Here is a 22487-nt window from a genome sequence, read left to right on the forward strand (position 1 = left end):
CAATGATATTTGAAATGTACAGTTTCAAGACATATAGATAATAGGTACTGCTTCTCAACTCATCATTTGTGGCTGATGGGCGAATTTCGCAGATAACACATCATTGGTTAATCATGAGTTTCCGAAGCAGGTTGTAGAAGGTGATTCCTAGTGCTTTACTACGTGTACACAACATTAGTGTAATTCGGTACCTATAGAATGGTGAAAATAGGCTACCCATAAATTGACTTCAATTAACATGGCACGTCGATTCGAACTAAATGTAATTCTGTTAAGTTGAGAAACAATTAAGAGGAATTTTGCTTTAGACTTTTACCAGTGATGAAAAATAAGTTATTAATTGTCATGATAAAGATCATATGCTGTTAAGGAACCAGGGCGATACCCAAACCTTTGATCGCCACAAACTGTTGCTGATTATATAGTGTTTGTATTTGGCATCGTGTCTCTCAGAGAAGCTAAATCACTAATTTGAACTATTATTTTGAGTTCCCTTGTGGCTAAGCGGTTAGCGTACGTGTCTTTGGCGTGGGAGACCCGGGTTTGATTCATGGAGAGAACACACATAATTCGGACCCCACATTAAGCCGTAGGTCCACATCTCATATAGGCTTGCTGCTGAAAGGGATGCTAAACTGAAAATCTACATCTAAATCTGAACTATTATTTTCCGATCTACGAAAAATGAACTAACAGCATAGCGTGCGTTAACGAGTAAACACAGCATCCTTAACGCTTGCTTGATCCCTTACATCACCAGTAATGATCTAGTTAAAATACTGTGAATTGGGATATGAAAACCTTTTTCACTCTCTATGTCTAACAGACTTGTCCCCAACTTTTTATCATCTTTCCCGCCACTGAAATCATTTCTGTCAGGTAGGCGTTTTAGAATTACAGAAACATCTCATGTAAATATTTTTTTATTTTATTTTAAAAGAGGAGAGGTCATATCAAATCTTTATCATGGGATCGTAATCTTTTTTCCCCACATTTTGAACTTTGACATTTTAAGCCGTACGGTTGATTAAGCAGTCATGCTCGAACTCAACGTACTTAATAATATCCTTGAACTCAACATGCTTAATAATCTTGTACGGAAAAATTACGTTGCTCGTTGCACCAAATTATTTATTAGGAAGCAAACGTTTCCTCTAATACACACGTGAAAGAGAAGACAGAAAATAGTGAACTATACAAAAAAACTAATTTTCTTAGCAAACATTTATTTAAAAAATAAATAGTGTACAATAATGGACAAACACTATGCAAATTGTTTACATAAAAATATGTATAGTATGAGCTCAAACGTTTATACTGTTATTCTGTAAAGCTTGCTAAATATTAGTGTGTCAACTGAGAATCGATCTACAGATGAACGGTTCTCGATCTACCTAGATATTAGAATAGTTTCTCACAGAATATTAGGAAAGATAGAAGCAAAGTTTGCATTAATTTCGATTTCGATTCGATATATATATCATACAATCTTTCGTTACAAACAACACGGGTAAAGATCTTATTTGGATGATATCTGAACAGTTTATATTGATTTCGTAGAAGTAAATGAGATATTCATATTAGCGGTATCAAAAAACACTCGTATACCAAATTTGGATCTATCTTTGCAAGTTAGTTGTTCAAGAGAAACAAATAATAATAAAGTTTTTCTTTTTTCTTCCCCCATGGAGAGTGAATTCTCGAAAATTCAAAAGATAGGCCATCAGCTAAGGGAATTGTTTATCATGCCGATCCACAAAGTCACTTTTGTATCATGATGCAATCTATGAATTGATATACAAATAATTTTCATTTTCATACATTTAGCCTTCAATTTTCATTTCTGTATATTTTAGCCTACTTCCTAATTTTAGATCGCTATTACCATGCATCTTATTTACTTCAATTACTCACTCCCTTTCAAGAAACATACCAGAAACAATTACGTACCAAAAATAATTAGCAGTAATTATAAGATTAAACACTGCATCATTAATTATAAATTCAAGAATTTAATTTGGATCCAAATATAAAACTGGATTAAAGATTGGTTAAACAAGAAACAGTAATTAAACAATACATTAAATACTTACATAATAAAAACACCAACGCGAGTTGACAAGCTTCGCTTGTAATCGTAACCTAATGTCGACATTTTACATCGAGCTACGCCGTCATTTGACGAGTGAACTTCAGTAACAAATACAACTCTTTTCTCCGGTGAGTCCGTTTCTTTTTCATATCACAGATATTTTTTTATCTCTATTTTAATCTCTCATGGACAAGCTAAAAGAGAACGTCCATAGACCGGAAATTCAAGAAGTATTCGGGAATTAAAATTTGAAACAATTGAGATGATTCTTAATTTCAGTTTTGAGGGCGTTGAGTTTTCAAGGAAGTTAAAATCCGGAAATAGATCAAGTGGAGTTTCCATTTTTCTTTCTCTCTTTTTGATTTTTTAATAATAGCCTTGAACGAAATTCTCATACGACATATTAAAAATGAAGCTAAAGAAGCTATTTTAGGTTCAAGCTCAAGAATAAGATTCTTTCATAGAAGTAAGATTGTATTAGTTTGTTAATGTAAGTTACTTTCATTTTGTACCCAGGGAAGGTTCAAAGACCTCCAGCAAAAGCAACTCAGTATTGTTCTACTGAATTATTCTTTAAGGTTAACTATTAGATATTGTCCCAACTCTTTTAAGGTTCAATGATTTATCTTAAATTTTTTCTATCTTAAAATATAAATAATCAATTGAATAGTTTTGTTTTGAGTTTGTCCACAATGTAAGAAGACTAACAAACAGATTCAATATAAAGCTATATATTTGTAACAAACGGATCAATTTTGAGCTAGGGCCGCTGTGACTCAGTGGTAGAGCGTTCACCTCTGGTGCATTGGGTACCGGGTTCAAACCCTGCTCCCGCCAAATGAACTTTGTGGTGGATAAACACCGTGTACGTGGGTTTCCTTGGGGTTCTCCTGTTTTCTCCCACTTTCTTCATTCTACCATTTCATTCATTTCTCTTCATCACCGTTTTATTTAGCCTAGCCGGCATAAGCGTGGGATGTAAAACTCAAAAATTTCATTTCAATTCAATTTTGAGCTAAATCCTGACTAAAAACAATGGGAACAGAGCTATATCTGAGTTCTAACTTTTTACTCAGTTATCCTGAATTATTTCTTAATTTCGCAGCATGTATATATGTGTGTTAGATAAAGCATAGAAATTAAGTACAATATAGGTGTAGATTTTAAACCAAAAATCTTTTATGTATATATGTATATAAAAGAATAATTAGTTAAATTACTCTAAAATATTTCGTAATACAAAATTACAGTAATGAAGTAAATAATTTATAGATAAAGAAAACCATATTTTACGTGAAACTAACAATACAATTTGAAAGTAGTCAATGATTATGAAACTAAGAAGGAAGGAACACATCAGATATATCCTAAAACGGCTTCACGATATGTTTTTCCTAAAATGAAATCGTCCTTTCTTTTTCGCCTAAAATGTGAACGATCGGCACACTATTTAACGGATGGAAGCACTGTAGGTGTAGATTCTAGTATAACTTGACATTATAAACATTGTAAATGCTAACACGAAATTGGAAGTGCATTTCGTATACAACTTATTATCGAATTGTGTTGTTTCCAGGCCTACTAGTCGAAACTCAGGTGGTAATAGTATGAACAACAACGGAAGTATTCAAGTGGGCATTGCAGATGACCAAGCGAAAGATTTCGATTTTGAAAAGACGGAAATGAAGTACGATTCCACAGGAATGTTTCACTGGAGTCCGGCGAAATCGTTAGAGGAATGTATACTGGTATGTAATTAATTTTTGCCTGATTTATCCACTATTCGAGTGAGTTCAAAACTTAGTTGATGAAATGGATTGGATTTTTTTTTTTTTTTTTTTTTTTTTTTGCAAAATTTATTATGTGCATATAATATTTTAAAAATTTAAAATGATGTGAAGGAGAAGTGTATGAAATTGAGGATGAAGTTCTTAGAGCTATGCTCTGTTGTATGTTCTCGAAACATATGTTTGTCCCTCATAAACTGATCAAATTGTTAAGGAATACTTATATAAAATGAATTAATTGAATCAGTGTATTAAAGATCAGTTTTTTTTAAATATTCACTTCTTAAACATTACAAGTGTCTTATGAAATGCACCAAAACCTAGTAATGCCTAAGAAGTAAAGCTCTTGTAATTAAGCTACCTTACTGATATGAAATTACAATAATCATACAGTTAAGTAAGACTATTTTTTGTTCTCATATTCCTTATATTTGTACTTAAGAAAAAATATCTATCTTATTATTATATGCTGTCGTCTTGTTTCCTATTTGCACAAACCAATTGTTATTTCCTTAAGCATTTCTTTAATTCTTCTTGCATTTTAAACTAAATATACCAACTTTGTTCTTTCTCTTTTGCTCACAACGTTGTCTGCCTGTTATTATATTTAGAAGTCGTCTTTTGTTGTGAAACTAAACTTGAAAATGTGTTTGAGAATTGCTGAAGTTATTGATAAACACTCGATAATTCAAGAAAAGACATTGTTGAATTCTATATTTAAGTATAGTCACGTTAAGAAATACTGGAATCGTCATGTGTCTTTTCATGAAGTTTTGCCTTGACTTCTAAGTGTAAAAAAAATGTAATTTACAAGAGTACTGAACCGATCATCTATTTGTGAGTGCATCTGTCGTCCGTTTGTTAACGAAAACTTAGGTAAATTAACACGATTTTAAATTATCCTTCTGCAGTGTACTTTTCTTGAAGCATGGCAAATAGGGGTTGAAATAGTTCAAGTATGAAACGTAAAAAAAAAAAAAAAAACAGGGATAAATTTACTCCCAACTTAGAAATTTGCACATAATTTGATGATACAGCGATTTCCCATGATAACTTTAATAAAAAATATTCAATTTTAATTAAATATGGCATAAATTATCTCTAACTCTCGTGACTGCATGTGGTTTTAATCGATCAAGAATAAGAGGGTAGGGGGTGGATTCATCCATGAATAAGGAAAATGTTTCAGAATAATTTAGAAAAAAATAATCTTTTCATTAAACGGGACTGTTTCCTTTGAAACGTAAGAATTACACCATTGCTTGGGGCTGAAATCGATTACAGGTAAAGTAATACATTTTCACTCTTTCCTTTCACTTAAAAATAAGCACAACTCATCTCTGCTGTGCATACAACCACTAGTTATAAATATTTGTGAACGAATAAAATAACCAAAATAATTTTGTAAGTCTCTATAAGAGTATATATGTGTGTATATACAGAATTATCCAAACACAAGTGAATTTCGTTTCACAGTTGCGAAACTACGGTAGACTTCCAAACTATGCGATTTGAATATTGAGGAGACAGCGGTTTCCATGATTGGCAAAATAAACGAAATAAAGTCAAAACTGAGAGAAATATACCCCAGGGCTTTCTTTTTAAAACATTGTACAAATCATCAGTTAAATCTAGCACTTTCCTCTGTCATGAGTGTCTCTCACATCAGGTATCATGAAAGACGTTTGCGATTTGTTTCGAAATAACAATTTTTCTGGTATTGCGCTGAAACAATGCATACAAGAACTATTAACAGAAAAAAAACCTAGATTGTGTGACACAAAATTTGTTGAGCGTCATGGTTGCCATTCGTCCCGGAAAATCCGAGACCGTCACGGAATTGAGATCTGCGTCTCGGCGTTCCGAAAATATTTTTAAAAAATGTACCGGATTTCAGCCAAGAAGAAAGGAAGGGAATATTATAGTTTATTTTATTTTATTTTATTTTTACAGGATTATAATTATCCTCTGCTTATGGGTAAATCATCTGCTTACGCTTGTCTAACTAGGGAGAAGGTCTAGTGAAATGACTAAAAATGTGATTACGTAATACTTGAACAACTTTATCTAATGAAAGAAAGTAAATTACTATATAACACTTCTTTTCATTTTAAGTATTTCAAAGATTCTCGTAATTTAGTAGCGCCCTGGATTTTCACTTTTGAAATATGGCAACCCTATGATGCCGTCATAGTTTTTCTTGAACTATTTCAGCCAGTTATTGTAAGTTTGCAATTTCTTGCCGTAAGTACTGGCGCAAATCCCGAGGGGATAAGAAGGACACGTCCCCTCCAATCTTGGAACTGGGGAACTTTCCCCCCAATAATCTGATTTGATTTTTTTTTTTTTTAATGTGATGATTTGTGTCTGATTGGCACAGAGAAAAGTGAGATGAAATTGATGTCCCCCCAGAATAAGCCTCAAATCTGCCCGCCTTCCAATGTTGAAGACAACTCTGCTCAGCAATTATTGTCAGCTTAGGAGAAAAGTTCCCTTTTTGATCTCTCTGTTAACAAACGAAAAGTTGCTTGATTTAACAGTTTGGCTTTCAACTTACTTACAAATCCCAAACATGTTATAAATACAGCAATGGAATATACAGAAGAAATCTTAAAACAAATGCAAATTTTAAGAACAGGAAATATGGAAGCCACATTAACGATATCTTCCAACAAGCATCCCGGAGCACGAAAAATATTTTCGATAACGAAATAAAAATTCAATGTCTTGCAAAAAAACAAGAAAAAGAAAAGAAAAAGAAAAAAGAAAGAAAAAAGAAAAAGAAGAAAAACACAAGTAAATAAAGAGAGAACTGTCCAAAAACACTGGAGCAGTACTTCAAAAGAGCTATTTCTATACCTTGTATCGATGACCTAATTTCGAATCTAACATCGCGTTTTGAACAGAATAAGGATACGCTGAGATTGCTTTTCAGATTTTACTGCCCCAAAATATAAAATCAACTGCAAGAGATTGTAAAGAAATTGACCATATACTTACGTCAAAATATAAGTGAAACGCAAATAATAACAGACTACATGCTATGGTGTCAAAAGTGGAAAAGTGTTGGAAGAGACTTCATTCCTCGGATTCTGTTTCAGCCTTAGTTTCATTTCCTGTTGATTTGTATCCAACAATCCACAGCTTTTGAAAGTTTTGGCCATCCTATTCCTCTCCACAGCTAAGGCAGAGAGATTATTTTCTAACCTAGAGCATTTTAAAAACTTTTTTGAAAGATCAAAAAGGGAACGAGCGATTAACAAATCTTGCTATGTTATCAATTCATTGGGACCAGGATACTGATCTGAAAAAAGTTATTAACATAATGACCAAACGTAGCAGGTGATTGAATTTAACACTGTTCAGTGTCAGTGTGTCCGTAATTGTAAATAGTGCACACAAACTTAATTATAAGTGGAAGGAAAAAAGTAACAGTTTTTCATCTGTATCCAAAAATCTGAAGAGTTGTATATCTGAAAGTATCATGGAAGACTTCATGGTAAGTTAGATAATTTCCATATATATTTTTTTTTATTTGATTATTTGCTTTACTTTTTCAATAAATTTACGGCGAGCTCTTTCTTTTTGAAAGTAGCTGCTTAATGTATTGGTGTATAAATATATTCATGTTCAATACTTTTCATACTCATTGCGATGGTTCCATACTTCCACTCTCTACACATGAATAATTATATATAATAAATGTACGTATATACGTCGACTCCCAAAGAAGATCCTGGATCGTGCTTGCAATGAGCAAATACATTAGAAAAAAATACTTCTTTTCTTCCTACTTCTTTCCCTCCTACCTGATGAAAAATAAACACACTGCTGAACATGACTGCACTTATTTAATAAAAACACATTTACACGTGACGTTTCGATCTTCTAGCCAAGATCCTCATCAGACGTACACTTAATGTGTTTTTATTAAATAAGTGCAGTTTTATTCAGCAGTGTTTTTATTTTTCTGATTTTATTTGCAAGACGTATGACTATAATTGTGTGTCAGTTACCTGATGAAATGTTTAGATAAAAGAGCTTACAGTGTACCTCTTTTTAGTGTGTGTAATTATGTTTATTTCTATTTCCTGGTAATTCAATAACTAGATAAATGTAACTATACACATAGATCTCTTTTTATTTAAAAAAACAAAAACCTATGTCTTCAATAGAATTCTGCTCTCCAACTGGATGGAGATAAAAATTTTACTTTTTTTTTTTCAAAATGAAATAATACAACTTGTTACAAACGGCATATTCCTTAAGCAACAGGCGTTATCGTTTACAACTAAAATGCATCTGAATTTAGATACATTCTGAATTTGCAAATTTGTTCAAAGCGATTGGAAGTAATCATTATCAAATCCACAACTGAATAATCTGTAAATAGTTATAACATCCAAAGTAAAGTATCTGCAACAGGCCCGTATCCACGGGAGGTATAAGGGAGCTGGGCAAATCTGAGAAAATCTGAGAAAATTTCGGAAATGTATAATTAATAAATGACAATATTCGTGGAAACTTGCAACAATACAGGTTGGATCATAAGCACTTGAGAAAAATGCATTTGAATTTAATTATTTATAAACATACTAAACTATAAAATTATTACAAGATTTGAATTATTTTTCGAGATGGAGGCACAGTGTTCGGAAAACGCTGCACAAATGACTCAAGCATATCTTGGTAGTTTCTGACCGTGCAATCACCACTTCTGAAGTACAAACACGCGTTCATTTCATTGTAAACTTACTTAATTACAGGTGTTACAAGATTTAAATCCTTTATAAAATCACTTCTTATGTATTATTAACGAATCACACACTAACTTGTTGTTTAAGTCAATCAGCTACTGTTACTCTAGTCAGTTGAGAACTGAATAACTGCTAATTTCAAGTGACTTATGGCCCACTGTATTTTAAAATTTTAGCTATTTCAAGCATCAGAAATACAAGTAAATATTGCATTATTCTTTATATATATGTGTGTTTGTGTGCATTTTTCATTATAAATATTAATGTATTTTTCTTTGTATTCTAAAGGACCGAAATCAGGCAGCGATGACTGTGCTTAATGGACATGTAGTTGTGTGCCTATTTGCTGATCCAGATTCTCCTCTAATTGGGCTTCGGAACTTAGTAATGCCACTGCGTGCCTCCAATTTCCATTACCACGAGCTAAAACATGTTGTCATTGTTGGTTCAGTAGACTACATTCGCAGGGAATGGAAAATGTTACAGAATCTGCCTAAAATATCAGTCCTTAACGTAAGTAATAGTTTTTTCTCTTTCACGAACTGTGTAAAAAAATATGCTTACAGTGTTATAATGTTCCCGGCAATAAGAAGAATCACATTCAAAGGAAAGGAATAGAGGATATATATATATGCAGTGTTCGAAGTGGGGAAAACAGGCAGAGGCAGTATGTTTTATTACGATTTTGACTCGACATACCGGCTATCTAAATGTTGAAATACAGTGACGGTATATTGCCTAAAAGATTGCATTTCTATTTACATAATGACTGAAAACGATTGGAGAGTTTCTCTGTAGTTACACTAGGGAGGACGAACATGGAAATACTTTAATTCTCTGACAACAACTTTCTGAAAAAAATTATATAGGCTATATATATATATATATATATATATATATATATATATATATATATATATATATATATATATATATATATATATATATATATATATATATATATATATATATATCCTTATGATATATTATAGAGAATTATACACGAAAATGCCCAAGAACTGAGTTTTTATATTAACGATTTCCTGTGGGAAGATCCGCCCTCACAGGCGACAACCCCTAAATCCGTCTATGCTCAAAACACAACATTTATATGCATTATTCAGGACGGACAGGGATTTCAAGGAAATCTTGGACCTTTACGTTGAAGGCCTTAGTACCGCTTTTAATTGTCACAGGGACAAGAATATATCTCGTTGTAAAGCTTATGGAACACAGATTCTAACGAGCTAAATTTTGTGCCTCCCCTGCAAACCCACAGAAGAAAAAGATTTTTTAAAAAGAAAATGAGAATTGTTTTGTTTTTTGGAGAGTTGGGAGGGGCTGGCAATATTGTTACTTGTCGTACACGTGAAAAAATATTTTCACGTGTACGCCATACGTTGGGAACATCATGTAAAAAAAAATGAAGGGCGAAAGTTCAACACTAAGTTCCGAACGTGTTTCCTACGAGAATCACCTTGTACAAATTCTTCGAAATATATTTTGGTATATCCTGACATTGGCAGCCCTAGCGGCGCTCCTAATTGTCACAGGGATATAAGCGATATCTCGTTGAAAATCTTATGGGGCACAGATTTCAACGAGGTAACTTTCGTGGCCCCCGTGCCAAACCGAGAAAGGCGAAATAATAATAATAATAATAAACAAAATAAAAATACATTTTTTTAAAGTTTGTGGACTGTGGCAGCACTGTTATTTGTCGTACGTAAGAAAAAAGTGCTTGCACATACAGAGATATGAGCCATACCTCATTGGGAAGCTCAATGGATACAAGTTTCAAAAGGTAACTTTTGTGTCCTCTTCCGTATGACATATATATACGAAACAAACATTTAATATGGCACATCCCTCATTTTAAAAACAAAATGTAGAAAAAAGATAACAAAAATGTTGGTGTTGTCAACTTAGAAATTATTTCTAGGTAAGAACTAAAATCTTCTTACGTGCAAAGCTATTCGTCAATTATTGTGTATAAAAATAGATTTATTATAGATATTTTAGCATCTACTCTCCAGTGACGGCATGTTTTGGTAACTGAGAAACCAGAGATGGTATGCCTTCGTCACTGAAAAAACAGAGGCGGTATAGCATACCACTGCATACCGTCTCTCTTCTACCATGAGGAGAGACCAAATACCATATGAATTATTAAAAGAAACGAACGAAATACGTATCATATAAACTATAGAAACAAAAATTATTTGTTGGTATTCAGGGGCGGATCCAGGGGGGGGGGGGCGATCGGGGCAATCGCCCCCCCCCAGAAGAGGAAACTTTCTTATTTTATATATATAAATAAAACCCATCCCAAAGTTTGGAGCCCTTAAAAGTAGCAGTATGACAACCAACCGCCCCCCCCCAGAAGTCGGTCCTGGATCCGCCCCTGTTGGTATTATACATACAAAAGTGTCTACGAAACTTAAATTTCTATTTCGTACTTATTTCGATAGCTACGATTTTTTAAAAATATATTATTGTTGTAATAATTATTTTGAAAGCCAACTTTTTATTTTGAAGAAAAATATAACTAACATTAAATCATAAGAAATTTTTAATTTTCTTTTGTCTGTTACTCTTCTAAAATTTTACACGGTGCTTCCGTATGAAACAATGAAAGCCTTTGCTGCATGTGGTCAGGGCTACAGGATTTCCTGACTTAATCAAGCATCGTAAAGGCTTGGAAAACTACTCGGTAGTGAACTGTCGGTTCAGAAAGGCGTAAATAATGACTATGTGAACAATGCAGTGACTACACATTACCTAATTGTAAATATGCCACCTCGTCGGTAAAGTCCTTTACGGGCTGAAACATTATTATTATTATTATTATTATTATTATTATTATTATTATTATTATTATTATTAGTAGTAGTAGTAGTAGTAGTAGTAGTAGTAGTAGTAGTAGTAGTAGTAGTATTATTATTATTATAGTCTTTTTCAATATATCAGGGCAAGCCCCTGGCACCTAGTGGTGATCTATCACCAGCTTCGGTGTCTTGTATCATTAAGTACCAATTCTCTTCAACAAACGCAAAGCTACAAATTGCGCTCAATTATAGCTTAATTATGATATGAAATGAAGTGTCTATAAAATTGATTTAGTGCTGGATGTTCTTAATGTTAACGTTTAATGTTGTTATTCTTTTTCTTTTAACTCATTGGGATTAAATTACAACAATGGTAGCAATTTCAAAATCTGATCAATAATCTTGGTATCAATCGAGAGTAGCAACACTGCTCTGAACAACCTTGCTATTATATCGCAAATAATTAGTATATAAATGTGTAGATGGTAAGAATGTGGTACCACTTGAGCGGCAAGAACTATCTATCCTTCGCAATTACACGGTGACATGGTTAGTGCTTATTTGGCTCTATATAAAATACTCATCTAGATAAAATAATTATTCTTATAACTTTTATGGTTAGATTCGAACTGTATACTTCTCGTAGTAAATAATATTGATGTCGCAAAATGGTATAGAAAGAAAAATGTAAAGAATTACCTGACGAAATCAGATTTATTTCTCCATGTAATAATCATGTACATTTAAGCATTGTCCCGGCGTTTCAAGAGCTATAAACCCAGCAGCAAAGAATATTCGTCGTTGATGTAGCAGCCAGCTTTTAACCTCCTTATGGACTTCCGCCGTATCCTGTAACAGGTGATTACTCTGATGATTCTTCAGTAGTTCCAAGAAATGAAGGACCTATGATGCCAAATCCGGATTGTATGATGAATATTGCAGTCGTTTCCAACCTAAAGACTTACGTAAGCCACTATGGTATTGACACTGTGTATACGAGCATTGTCATCCAACAGAACTCCAGCTCTTAAAGCACCTGGACGTTTTCTGTGAATGGCTGACCGTAACTTCGTCAAGATTCGGCAATACGTGCCTAAAGTGAGTGTAAGCAGGGGCCAGAAATTCCACCAGTAGAATGCTTTGACTGTCCCAGAAGATGGTAACCATCATCTTTCCTACTGATTATGTGAACTTAGACTTCTTCGTTGTTAGGTGATGAGGGATGTTTCCATTCCATACTAATGCCCTTTGTTTCCAGAGTGAATGATGAATTCGTTACTAGTGACGATGCGGTTCAGAAAACCTTACGTACCTCATGAGATGATGTAATGATAGGACCATTCTAGTTTCTTTATGTTGGTCGGTGAACTCACGGGGAACCCATCAGTTCTTCTTTCAGACAAAATGTTCCGGGGGGACACACTTAGTATTTTGCGGGGGGCACTGCTGGTACTATTTTATTTACTATTATATTATAGACGTATTATTTGGTCTCCTCCAGGGGGGCACTCTCAGAATTCCGGGGGGAAATGACCCCCAAAAAACACGTCTGGAAGAAACTGGAATCCATCGTGCAAAATTACAATTAAATTTGTCGTTAACAATCCTGTACTCTGTTCCTTGTGAGCAATTCAACTGTAAAGCCACTTCGGAGATAGATATTTATTGGCCCAGATCCTGTTTTAAACTTTCCTAGTAGCTCCACTGTGAAATTCTGTTATACTACCAGGATGATCGCTATCACTGTCGGCGGTTCGATCATGTTTGAAATGTTCCATCCAGTTGAAAACTGATTTCCTGGAGAAACATTTGTTACCATAAACAACCACCATTTCCTTGTGCACTTGCTCAGGATATTTGCTCTGGGGCCACGAAAATCAAATTACGGTCGTTGCCTGACACGCTTACAATCAGCTAACTCCTTGCCATCTTACCCACTTGACACTCAAATGACTCTCCACCACAGAAGACATTTACCACTAAATTTAGCGCTGTCTACGATAAATGGAGGTGTTACTGCCCACACTTACACTTGCGGAAAGGATCAAAGCGACGAGTGATGTTCATACATTGATTTCACATTACACTGATTCAAAGATATTTCATTTTGCGATTTACATATTGAATTATCCTCGTTTTATATGCTGTATTTTATAGTACTTAACTATGTAAAAACCCCATTTTCCTGCTGATATATTTCCTTGATAATGTGAGAGAGTTTAGTCTTTATTAGCCTAATAAATAAAACAAAATCTTCTACATTTTTCTTTTATCATCAGGAAGCATACAGTTCTTTAAATTTCTTTAGAATGAATGCTGTAATATATAATTGGCAGCTCAATATTGTAGAATTTTGTCGTCTTAAAAAAAAAAAATAATTGTTTTCTTACTACTCTGTCCTCTAGTCCTCTTTAATATTTAACTGTTTAATGTAACGAAATCTGTAATGATATTTGAAGAATATTTTATATACGTATTCTTTTTGTTGTATTTGATCCCTATTGGCTGTAATTTAAGAATTTGTTATTGTTCATTTATTTTCTCACCGCGAATATTTTAACTTACGATCTAGTACGTAATGTGTTTTAAATAAGTTGATTTTCTATGTTTCAGGGTTCACCTTTAAGTAGAGCAGATCTTCGTGCAGTGAATGTAAATCTGTGCGATATGTGTGTTATTCTTTCTGCTAAAGTGCCCAGTAATGATGATCCTACTCTAGCAGATAAGGAGGCAATTTTGGCCTCACTTAACATCAAAGCCATGACTTTTGATGATACTATTGGTGTCTTAAATCAAAGTAAGTATTTTAATATAGGCCCTAATTAGGAAAATTTAAATTTCTCACATTACAATAACTACCGGTATTCTCTTGTGATTCATAATCCAATGGAATGTCACAAACGATTTTTGATAGTGACACTTCTCCTATTTATCAGACCTTTAAGTGTGGGTTGAATTAAAAATTTTAGCCATGTAAAAACGACTGTTTTCTAAACTTGCTTCCAGTCCCTATATTGAGTGTCATTAATTTTAACCGATTGGTTCCGCATTCGTCCTGGGTTTGAGCCTCTGAGGGACGACCTTAATCAGTGCTGTAACTTAGATTTTTCTTGAGGGGCGGGCAAACATTAATATTTGGGCCACTTGAAAAAGTTGTTTTTCGAAAATAGTTCCTTTCTTTCCATCTTTCTCTTACTCTTTTGGGCCTCCCAGAGCCTGTGGGCCTTCCCGCATGGAAGGTCTGCGGAGCTGATAGTTACGCGCCTAGGCCCGTTCCATACATGACAAATTAATTAAGAGGACAATATTGACAAATCTCAAAGCCACATGAATAAATATTATTTCTGGGGCCCCTAGTAGACTTTTTTACTGAAATGGGCCCGCCACTTATTTTTGTTTTATTTACCTTTTGTGTGTTGTTTTGTTTATGTAATGTAGTGAACCTATTTGATGCTTCATGTATTTCATATTCGTATCGTATATGGAGTAAGAAAACCTTATCTTAAAGTGGGCCCCCTTTGAACGGCAGTTGCCCCCTGCCCCCACAAGTTACGGCCCTGATCTAAATTGTGGCTAAATAGAGATAACAAAAGTTATGGTAGATACAACTATGAAGATAGAAAATACTATGGTAAGGAAGACTGGCGAGGGAATCTGCGAAGAAGCACGCCATCTGATGAAATAAAGAGAAATGAAGTTTAATAATGCCAATGCGATATCCAAAACAGAGTATGTGGAAATTTGCAAGACAATACGCAAATGTTTTGTAGAAAATATACGTAAGTTCAACAGTAACTTCAAGGAAAATCATTGAAAAAAAAAAATTCGCAAGGCCTACGAAATGAACGGAAGCAAATCATAGTACTGAAAAAAAAAGAAGAGAATGGCAAAACCACTAAAAATCGCAAAGAAATACTGGAGGACATTCAACAATTCTATAGCAAACAATGAACTGGAAGTGAAAAAAGGGAATATATAGAGGAAAAGAGATACCCTTGCAAGAAGAAAAGTGCAGTTATAGCTATAAACATATTAAAGAAAGCTGGCGAAGAAGCGGGAAAAAATCCTAGTGCAGCTTCTTTCTAAATGTCTACGAAGCGGTTTAATTCAAAGAAAGATAAGTTCCATGCTTATGCTGTTGCATAAGAGAGGTCGCAAAGAAGTACTATGCAATTCCTGTTCTCCCTGTCCCTGTACTACCTCTAAGTCTTATCCCTGCAATTTACAAAATGTTTACTGTAATATTGTCACTCCGTTCCCGTGTTTAGTGACTATAAAAAAGCTTTCGATTCGGTGGAGACCTTGGTTGCTATTAACCCTTTGGGGATCCTATGGTACAATTTGTACCATACGCGTTTTTCGTGGTACATTGCGTTATTTCTCTTCTATTTGAGCTTTTTCGTCCGGTTTTTTTTTTTGTTTGTTTTCCAAGTCCAGAGGCCTTGTAGAAGACATTACGTATGGTCTCAGACCGTCCTGCGTCCAGACATAGGAGGTGATGACGTCATAACTCAAAAATTTCTTTTCTCATTTTCTAAGCCTATGTTCAATATTTTTTGGCGGGCTTATTTTTCTACGTAGAAGATTGAAATTTTGCACAAACATTCAGTCCACCAAGTAGTATTTACCAGATTTTTTGTTCCGATGTCAGTGCTAAAACAGGGGGGAACCAGAGGGGCAAAGGGGTAAAAGAAGGTTTTTTTTACCCCCAAAATCCAGTTTTTCGTCATTTTCCCGCCTTACATACATGATAGGACCACGCGAGTCATACCGTCTGAAAGGCAGTTCTATTCTGAAGAGAACGACGGTCGAATTATTATTCTAGGGTAATTAGGGCCGTCTCAGTGAATTTTTATCCAAATATACTTCTGTATAGGGTAAAAGTGGGGCACGGTAGGGAAATTTTTTCTGGTGGGCCTATTTTTTCACGTAGAAGATTGAAATTTTGCACAAACATTCAGTCCACCGAGTAATATTTACCAGAAGTTTTTTTCCGATTTCTGCGTAAAAACAGGGGGAGTCCAGAGGGGCAAAAGTTGAAAAAAGGGAAATTTTGCCCCAAAAATCCCTTTTTAAAGGAATTTCCCGCCTTAGATACATGATGGAGACATGTGAATGGTACCGCCTGAAAGACAGTTCTATTCTGAAGAGAATAATTGGCGGATTATAGTCCTAGGGTAATTAGGGATGTCTCAGGAATTTTTTCCCTGAGATCATAGTGTTTTATGGTAATTTGGGGCATTGTGGGAATTTTTGATAAAAATTCTCCCGCCCTTACTATTCAAGATAGAAACTTGAAATTTGGCACACACATTCAGTATACCAAGTACTATTTATCAGATTTTTTTAGGTGACTACGATCACACAGGGGGGTCCAGGGGGGGGCCAAAGTTCGAGAAAAAAATTTCCCTCCAAAATTTTCACTTTGACATTTTTTCCCGCTTCTGATATATGGTATGAGCATGCAAGTGGTACCATTTGAAAGCCAGCTCTATTCTGAAGAGAATGAAGTATGAACCATGATCCTAGGATAAATAGTGACGATACAGTAGCGGCTTGACTGAAAGTCTAAAAAATAGCCCAAAAAGCCAGGATCCTTTAAGGGTTAACGCTCTTAAATCAAGTGTGTTGAAGAAGCTTATATAAAAGTTATAAGCAACCCGGAATAAATATCTTATTGTTTGGGTGTGCAGAGACTGTAAGATTAGAGAAGAGGAAGGGAGGGACTGACAAGATTATAAAGAAGATACTATTTCTCTTACTTTTAACAAATGTATTTAACTACAGTAAACCCACTTAACACGAATTCCAAGGGACTGAAAAATCAGGAGTTCGTGTTAACCGGGGACCCAAATTTTATTATTCGAATACATTTTCTCCATACATACGCACTACAGTATACAAACTATATATATATATATATATATATATATATATATATATATATATATATATATATATATATATATATATATATATATATATATATATATATATATATATATATATACATCTAAAGTATATTATGTATGTCATAGAAAACACTAGAGATGGTATCGAGACGAGACTGAGTAGTCTCGGTTCCAAATTCGAGACGAGACCAAGACTCTTCTCCGTCTTGATACCATCCACAGAATTCTATCGAGACGAGGCTGAGAGTTTCGGTCTCGTCTCGATTTCGAAAAGCACGGCTCGGTCTCAAATTCGAGTTAAGATCGAGACTAGTTTCGGTCTCGGTACCGTCCTCTGAAAGATTAAAAAAAAAAAAAAAAAAGATTCCACGCAGAAAATCCAGGTCAAGTTATAAAATGGATAACTCCGCTAGCAGGTTGGGTAACGCTAGTAACGGAAAGTTATTTATGACTGCTGTCACCAGTTTGAGTTACAGGGAAGAAAAGATGTTTTGTCTCGAGCTGTCGCCAGCAGCTCGTCTGCCAAGCTCCTGCATGTTCAACGCTTGACGGAGGACAGAATCAACACCAGGGTGCGAAATCATTTGAAAATGGTGGGGGGAAAGAAGTTCAGCGATCCACATTAATGCTTCGTGGAGCCTCCAAAAAATTGAAATATTAATGGATTATTATTATTATTATTATTATTATTATTATTATTATTATTAATAATAATAATAATAACAATAATAATAATAATAAATGTTCAAACTAGTCGTAATTGTTATTTAAAAATACTTTAATGTTATTTATTCATTTAACCAAAATTGGTAACTTATCTACTGCATTTAATATACACTTCGGTGCGTATGGTCCAGGGTTAGACTCTAGTGGTAGCACAGTACCCTTGTGTTTACCATTATATTGAAGATTACATTCGCGAAAATAGCAGTAGAGATATATAAGTCAGAAATAATAGTCCCTGAGAACCGATGTCCTAACCAAGCATTAGAACTACTAACTTGAAGCGCTCCACCTGGCAAGCCATAGATCCTCATGAGCTGTAGAGTCAGAGTATAGTTTTTATTATTATTTATGAAATTCTCGTTTCTTCGCTACGTACATAGTGTTTCAGTTTGGTCGTTCAGATATACGGTCACCTTTGTAAGTCTAAATAATACTATGTATCTAGATTGTATTATTAGCAAGAATATATTATTATAAATAATGATTTCAATACAAATACTTGATAGACAAGAGCGCTCACCTCAGGTGCGTGGAATCATTGGCTGGATCCTAGCTCGCGCCAAATTCTGCTTGTGGTATACAAACAATTATGTGGGGGTTTTCTCGGGGTCCTCTCGCTTCCTTCCACTATCCTAATCAACCATTATAATTCATCTCATCATGACCGTCTTCCTTAGCCGTGGTGAATATTCATAGGACGTTAAACTTTAGAAAATAAAAGCACAAACACTATAATACGATTGATTTGCTGATTTAAGTTTAATGGCCCTTTTCAGCAGCGAGGCTATGAAATGTGGACTTACAGTTTAAGGTGAAATCCGAACCACTGTAATCGTTCAAATTTTTGTCCTGCGGCATCTGTGACTGTCGCGATACTTTTAAGTGTTGCAGCTGCAGATGACTTACTGAACACCTGGTAAAGTTCGCCTAACAAACATGCAAAGTTGTGAACAGCATTCACAACACCAAAAACTCTTTCAGAAACAAGATCAATTCGATGTGCCATGCAGTGTACGCTAATTAGGCACGGGTTGACATTTCTTCTAATTTGAGCAGCAACACCTTCGTTTCTCCCAGTAGACACTGCATCCCCGTCCGAACTAAATCCAACCAGTTTTTCTTTAAGATTAAAAATATCTATGCCATCTTCGGAAAATGCTTGGATAATTTTCTCTTTAAGGGATTTTGCATCGGCATTTTCTACAGGCACTAATTTATAAAAACTACAACAAGGTTTATTTTCTTCGTCCACATATGTTCATATAACAGCAAGTGCTTATCCGCAAACCTGTTTGTAGGTTCGTCCACTGAAATTGAAAAACAATCTGTTTGTTTGAGAAATTTTACCAATTTTGCATCCAACTGGTACGCTAGAGAATAAAGGTCTTCATCTTGTCCACAACCGAACAACCGAAAAAGTTAAACACCTGATCCTTTTACAAATAAACTACGTTTTTTAAAACAACATGCGTTTAAAATTATTGTTTGTCTGAAAATTTTCTTTATAGACCTACTTATATTTTCCTATTAAGGTGTCCCCCCTTACAGATTTTGGTGAAGGGGAAAAGCAAGTGTAAAATTTTTGGTGGGGGAAATCCCTCCCGTCCCCCCCGGGATTTCGCACCCTGATCAACACCTCATAAGAGAGGAAAGATATCTGTTTCTAGTTTTTCTCTTATTTACTAGGCAATTTTCGTCTGTATAAATACTGTATGATAAAAACTGATTTGAAGTGAAATCTGAAATAAGAAAAATGATCTAAAAAGAAAAACCAAAGGATTGAAAGTTCGTGTTAAATGAAAACCTTTACTGACTCAAGGGACTAAAAATTAGTTCGTAATTCGTGCTAACCGAAATTTGTGTTACCGATAAAACTTCCTATAAGATAACGTACATCGATGCCGGGACCGAAATTTTGTTCGTCCTAACCGAGTGTTCGGCTTAAGCGAGTTCGTGTTAACGAGGTTATACTGTATTAGTTTCAATATCTCAACTGGAAGAATAGAAGAATAAATGCCAATGGAGAGGATCTGACTCCTTTTCGTTTCGCTGGTGGCATCCTTCTCTTCGGAAACAACAACGCAGATCTGCAAGATATCATAAAAGATCTAAATTTGAAGAGTAAAGAAATCGGGTTATGAGTGATTATAAAAAAAAGAACGAAATTGATGTTCAAAAACTTCATAAGAAAGTCAAAGATTCAAGCTGAAGATACGGAATTAGAAGAAGTGAATATCTATGTCTATGTTGGGCAAAATATATTCATGGATGGGAATATTAAGGAAGAAATTAACGAATGTATTAAGTCAGCCTCGAGGGCATTCAGAAGGAATAGCTTCATATTGAAAAATCAAGTGCCGAAATGTTAAAAAAAAAAAAAAAAATGAATATATTAGCTGAGCCTGCGCTCTGTACAGAACGCATCATTCTAATATGAGTATGAATGTTCTTGCCACTTTTTTACTATATCAGTCCCTTTACAGACATAAGCCTACTTCCGGTTTTGGAGTTAGAATTGTCGAGGGAGATGAAATTTGGTATATGTAAGTATCTTGATTAAAAAGAAAAAATCTGCAAGGGGTTGCGAGATATGAGCGTACTTACGGTTGGAGTTAGAATTATCGTAGTATGTTAAATTTGGTATCGTATATATATGTATCGTAATGAAAATCGACAAAATGTATTGTAAAGAGGATTTGTTTTAATATCTCGGTCCGTTTGCGAGATGTTATCCTGCTTCTAGTTTCGAGAATCCAAAGCTTCTGTTTAACGGTTAAGATATTGGACGTCATACCCTAGCGGTTTTCGTTCACGCAACGCAAAATTTGCATTTTAGTTTGCGCTAATTAGCATAGTAACTATAATTTATCTTTGCATTGCCATCGAATAGTATATAAAGCGTCTTTGATGACTATAAGATTTTGTAAAGCATCAGTTGTTTGATTGTGATAGATTGGTGGTTACTGCAATGGACTTCTGTTGGGAAAGCTCGTATTCGAATCCACCGCAACGACAGTTTTAAAATGCTTGAATTTCAGTTTCAATCCATAGGTCAGTGAGACAATAAAGATTTGTGGGGAAGAAAAAGATATACTCGAATGAAGAGGAGAAACAAGATTGGAGAAGGTCAATGAATGAAGAAAAAGATTTTCCAGTTTTTTCCTTCAATTGTTGTAGATTTGGTACCATTTTCTAGTTCATATATGATCAGTTTTTTCTTTCTTGTTACATGCAGTATGTAATACGCAAATACTTACCTACACAATTAATTATAATGTCAGTGATATATATGGTGTTCACTGAGCTAAACACTCCAAACAATAAAGATTCATCTTAGACTGGAGAAATGGTTATTCTTCGTTTTACGTTAACATTTGACCATGAAGCAAACGCCGGAGAGATATACTAACCCCTAAACAAATGTGTAGTATTGAAATGTATAACTCGTAGGATATGGCACTTATTTAAAATTTCAATACTTCCAGTTAGGGTCATGCTGTGGGAAGGGGGCGAGCGGGGCGACGGTCCCGGGCGCCGAAGTAAGGGGGGCGAAAAATTCGGGAGAAAAAAAGATAGGAAAAATTGCTTGGAATATATGTATGGGGGCGCCGTCGTATACTCTCGCCCCGGGCGCTGATTTTCCACGGCACGGCTCTGCTTCCAGTGTGCCCTAAAAATGTAATAAAGAAATGACGGCGCTTTTCTAAAATATTCAATTAGAACTGAACAATCTACAAAAAATTTGCAACCGATTAGTGAAAACGGGACCTCTCTAGAGCCTATGGTTTCCTCGATAGGACTGGCCACAAACATATAAACTTTTCTTGCCCACAAACATATAAATCTAGCATTTTAATATATAGATTCTGCCTGTTCTAACATACGAATCAGAGACATGAATATTAATGAAAATCAATCATTTAATGTCTGCAGATTACAACAAAGAATGGAAAGAAGATAGGAAAAGACTTGCACGATCAGACATGCTATGGGAGTGACAGATATCACAATGAAAATAACGATATTGAAGTAACAGTAAGTTGAAAATATTGCAAGAAGAAATTATGATCGATAAAGAAAATGAAATCTTGACTCGATACCAAGAAATAAAGAGAGACCGACGAAACTTTTTCATGCAAGGTGGTGTAACAAAAGCGCTGTGGAGTAACCTGGAAGAGAATTTGAAAGAATTGCTCAAGAAACATGGTTGTGGAGTAGAGTTAGTGACTTTCATCGAGTTGACAATGGATGATTATATTGATGATGACTTCTGCAAATTACTGCTATGCTACCACTCATGATGTTTTTGAAATAAGTTGCGGAAAAAGAAAGAAAAAATTCTGTAGTCGAATATCCATTATAAATGTTTTTCAAAAGAAAGTAAT

General features: G+C 34.7%; 1 protein-coding gene across 4 annotated transcripts in view; it reads left to right on the forward strand.

Moving 5' to 3' along the window:
• Window positions 1-22487, forward strand: part of slo (calcium-activated potassium channel slo) — a 503706-nt gene that overhangs the window by 462466 nt on the left and 18753 nt on the right. For all 4 annotated transcript variants that reach the window (XM_081770216.1, XM_081770217.1, XM_081770212.1 and 1 more), the window contains 3 exons: window positions 3669-3840; window positions 8925-9149; window positions 14078-14261. In XM_081770216.1, the coding sequence (XP_081626342.1) occupies window positions 3669-3840; window positions 8925-9149; window positions 14078-14261 (581 nt within the window). The remainder of the gene's footprint in view (window positions 1-3668; window positions 3841-8924; window positions 9150-14077; window positions 14262-22487) is intronic.

Source organism: Thermobia domestica, chromosome 1 (assembly GCF_964235325.1).
Source record: "Thermobia domestica chromosome 1, izTheDome1.hap1.1, whole genome shotgun sequence".
Taxonomy (NCBI): domain Eukaryota; kingdom Metazoa; phylum Arthropoda; class Insecta; order Zygentoma; family Lepismatidae; genus Thermobia; species Thermobia domestica.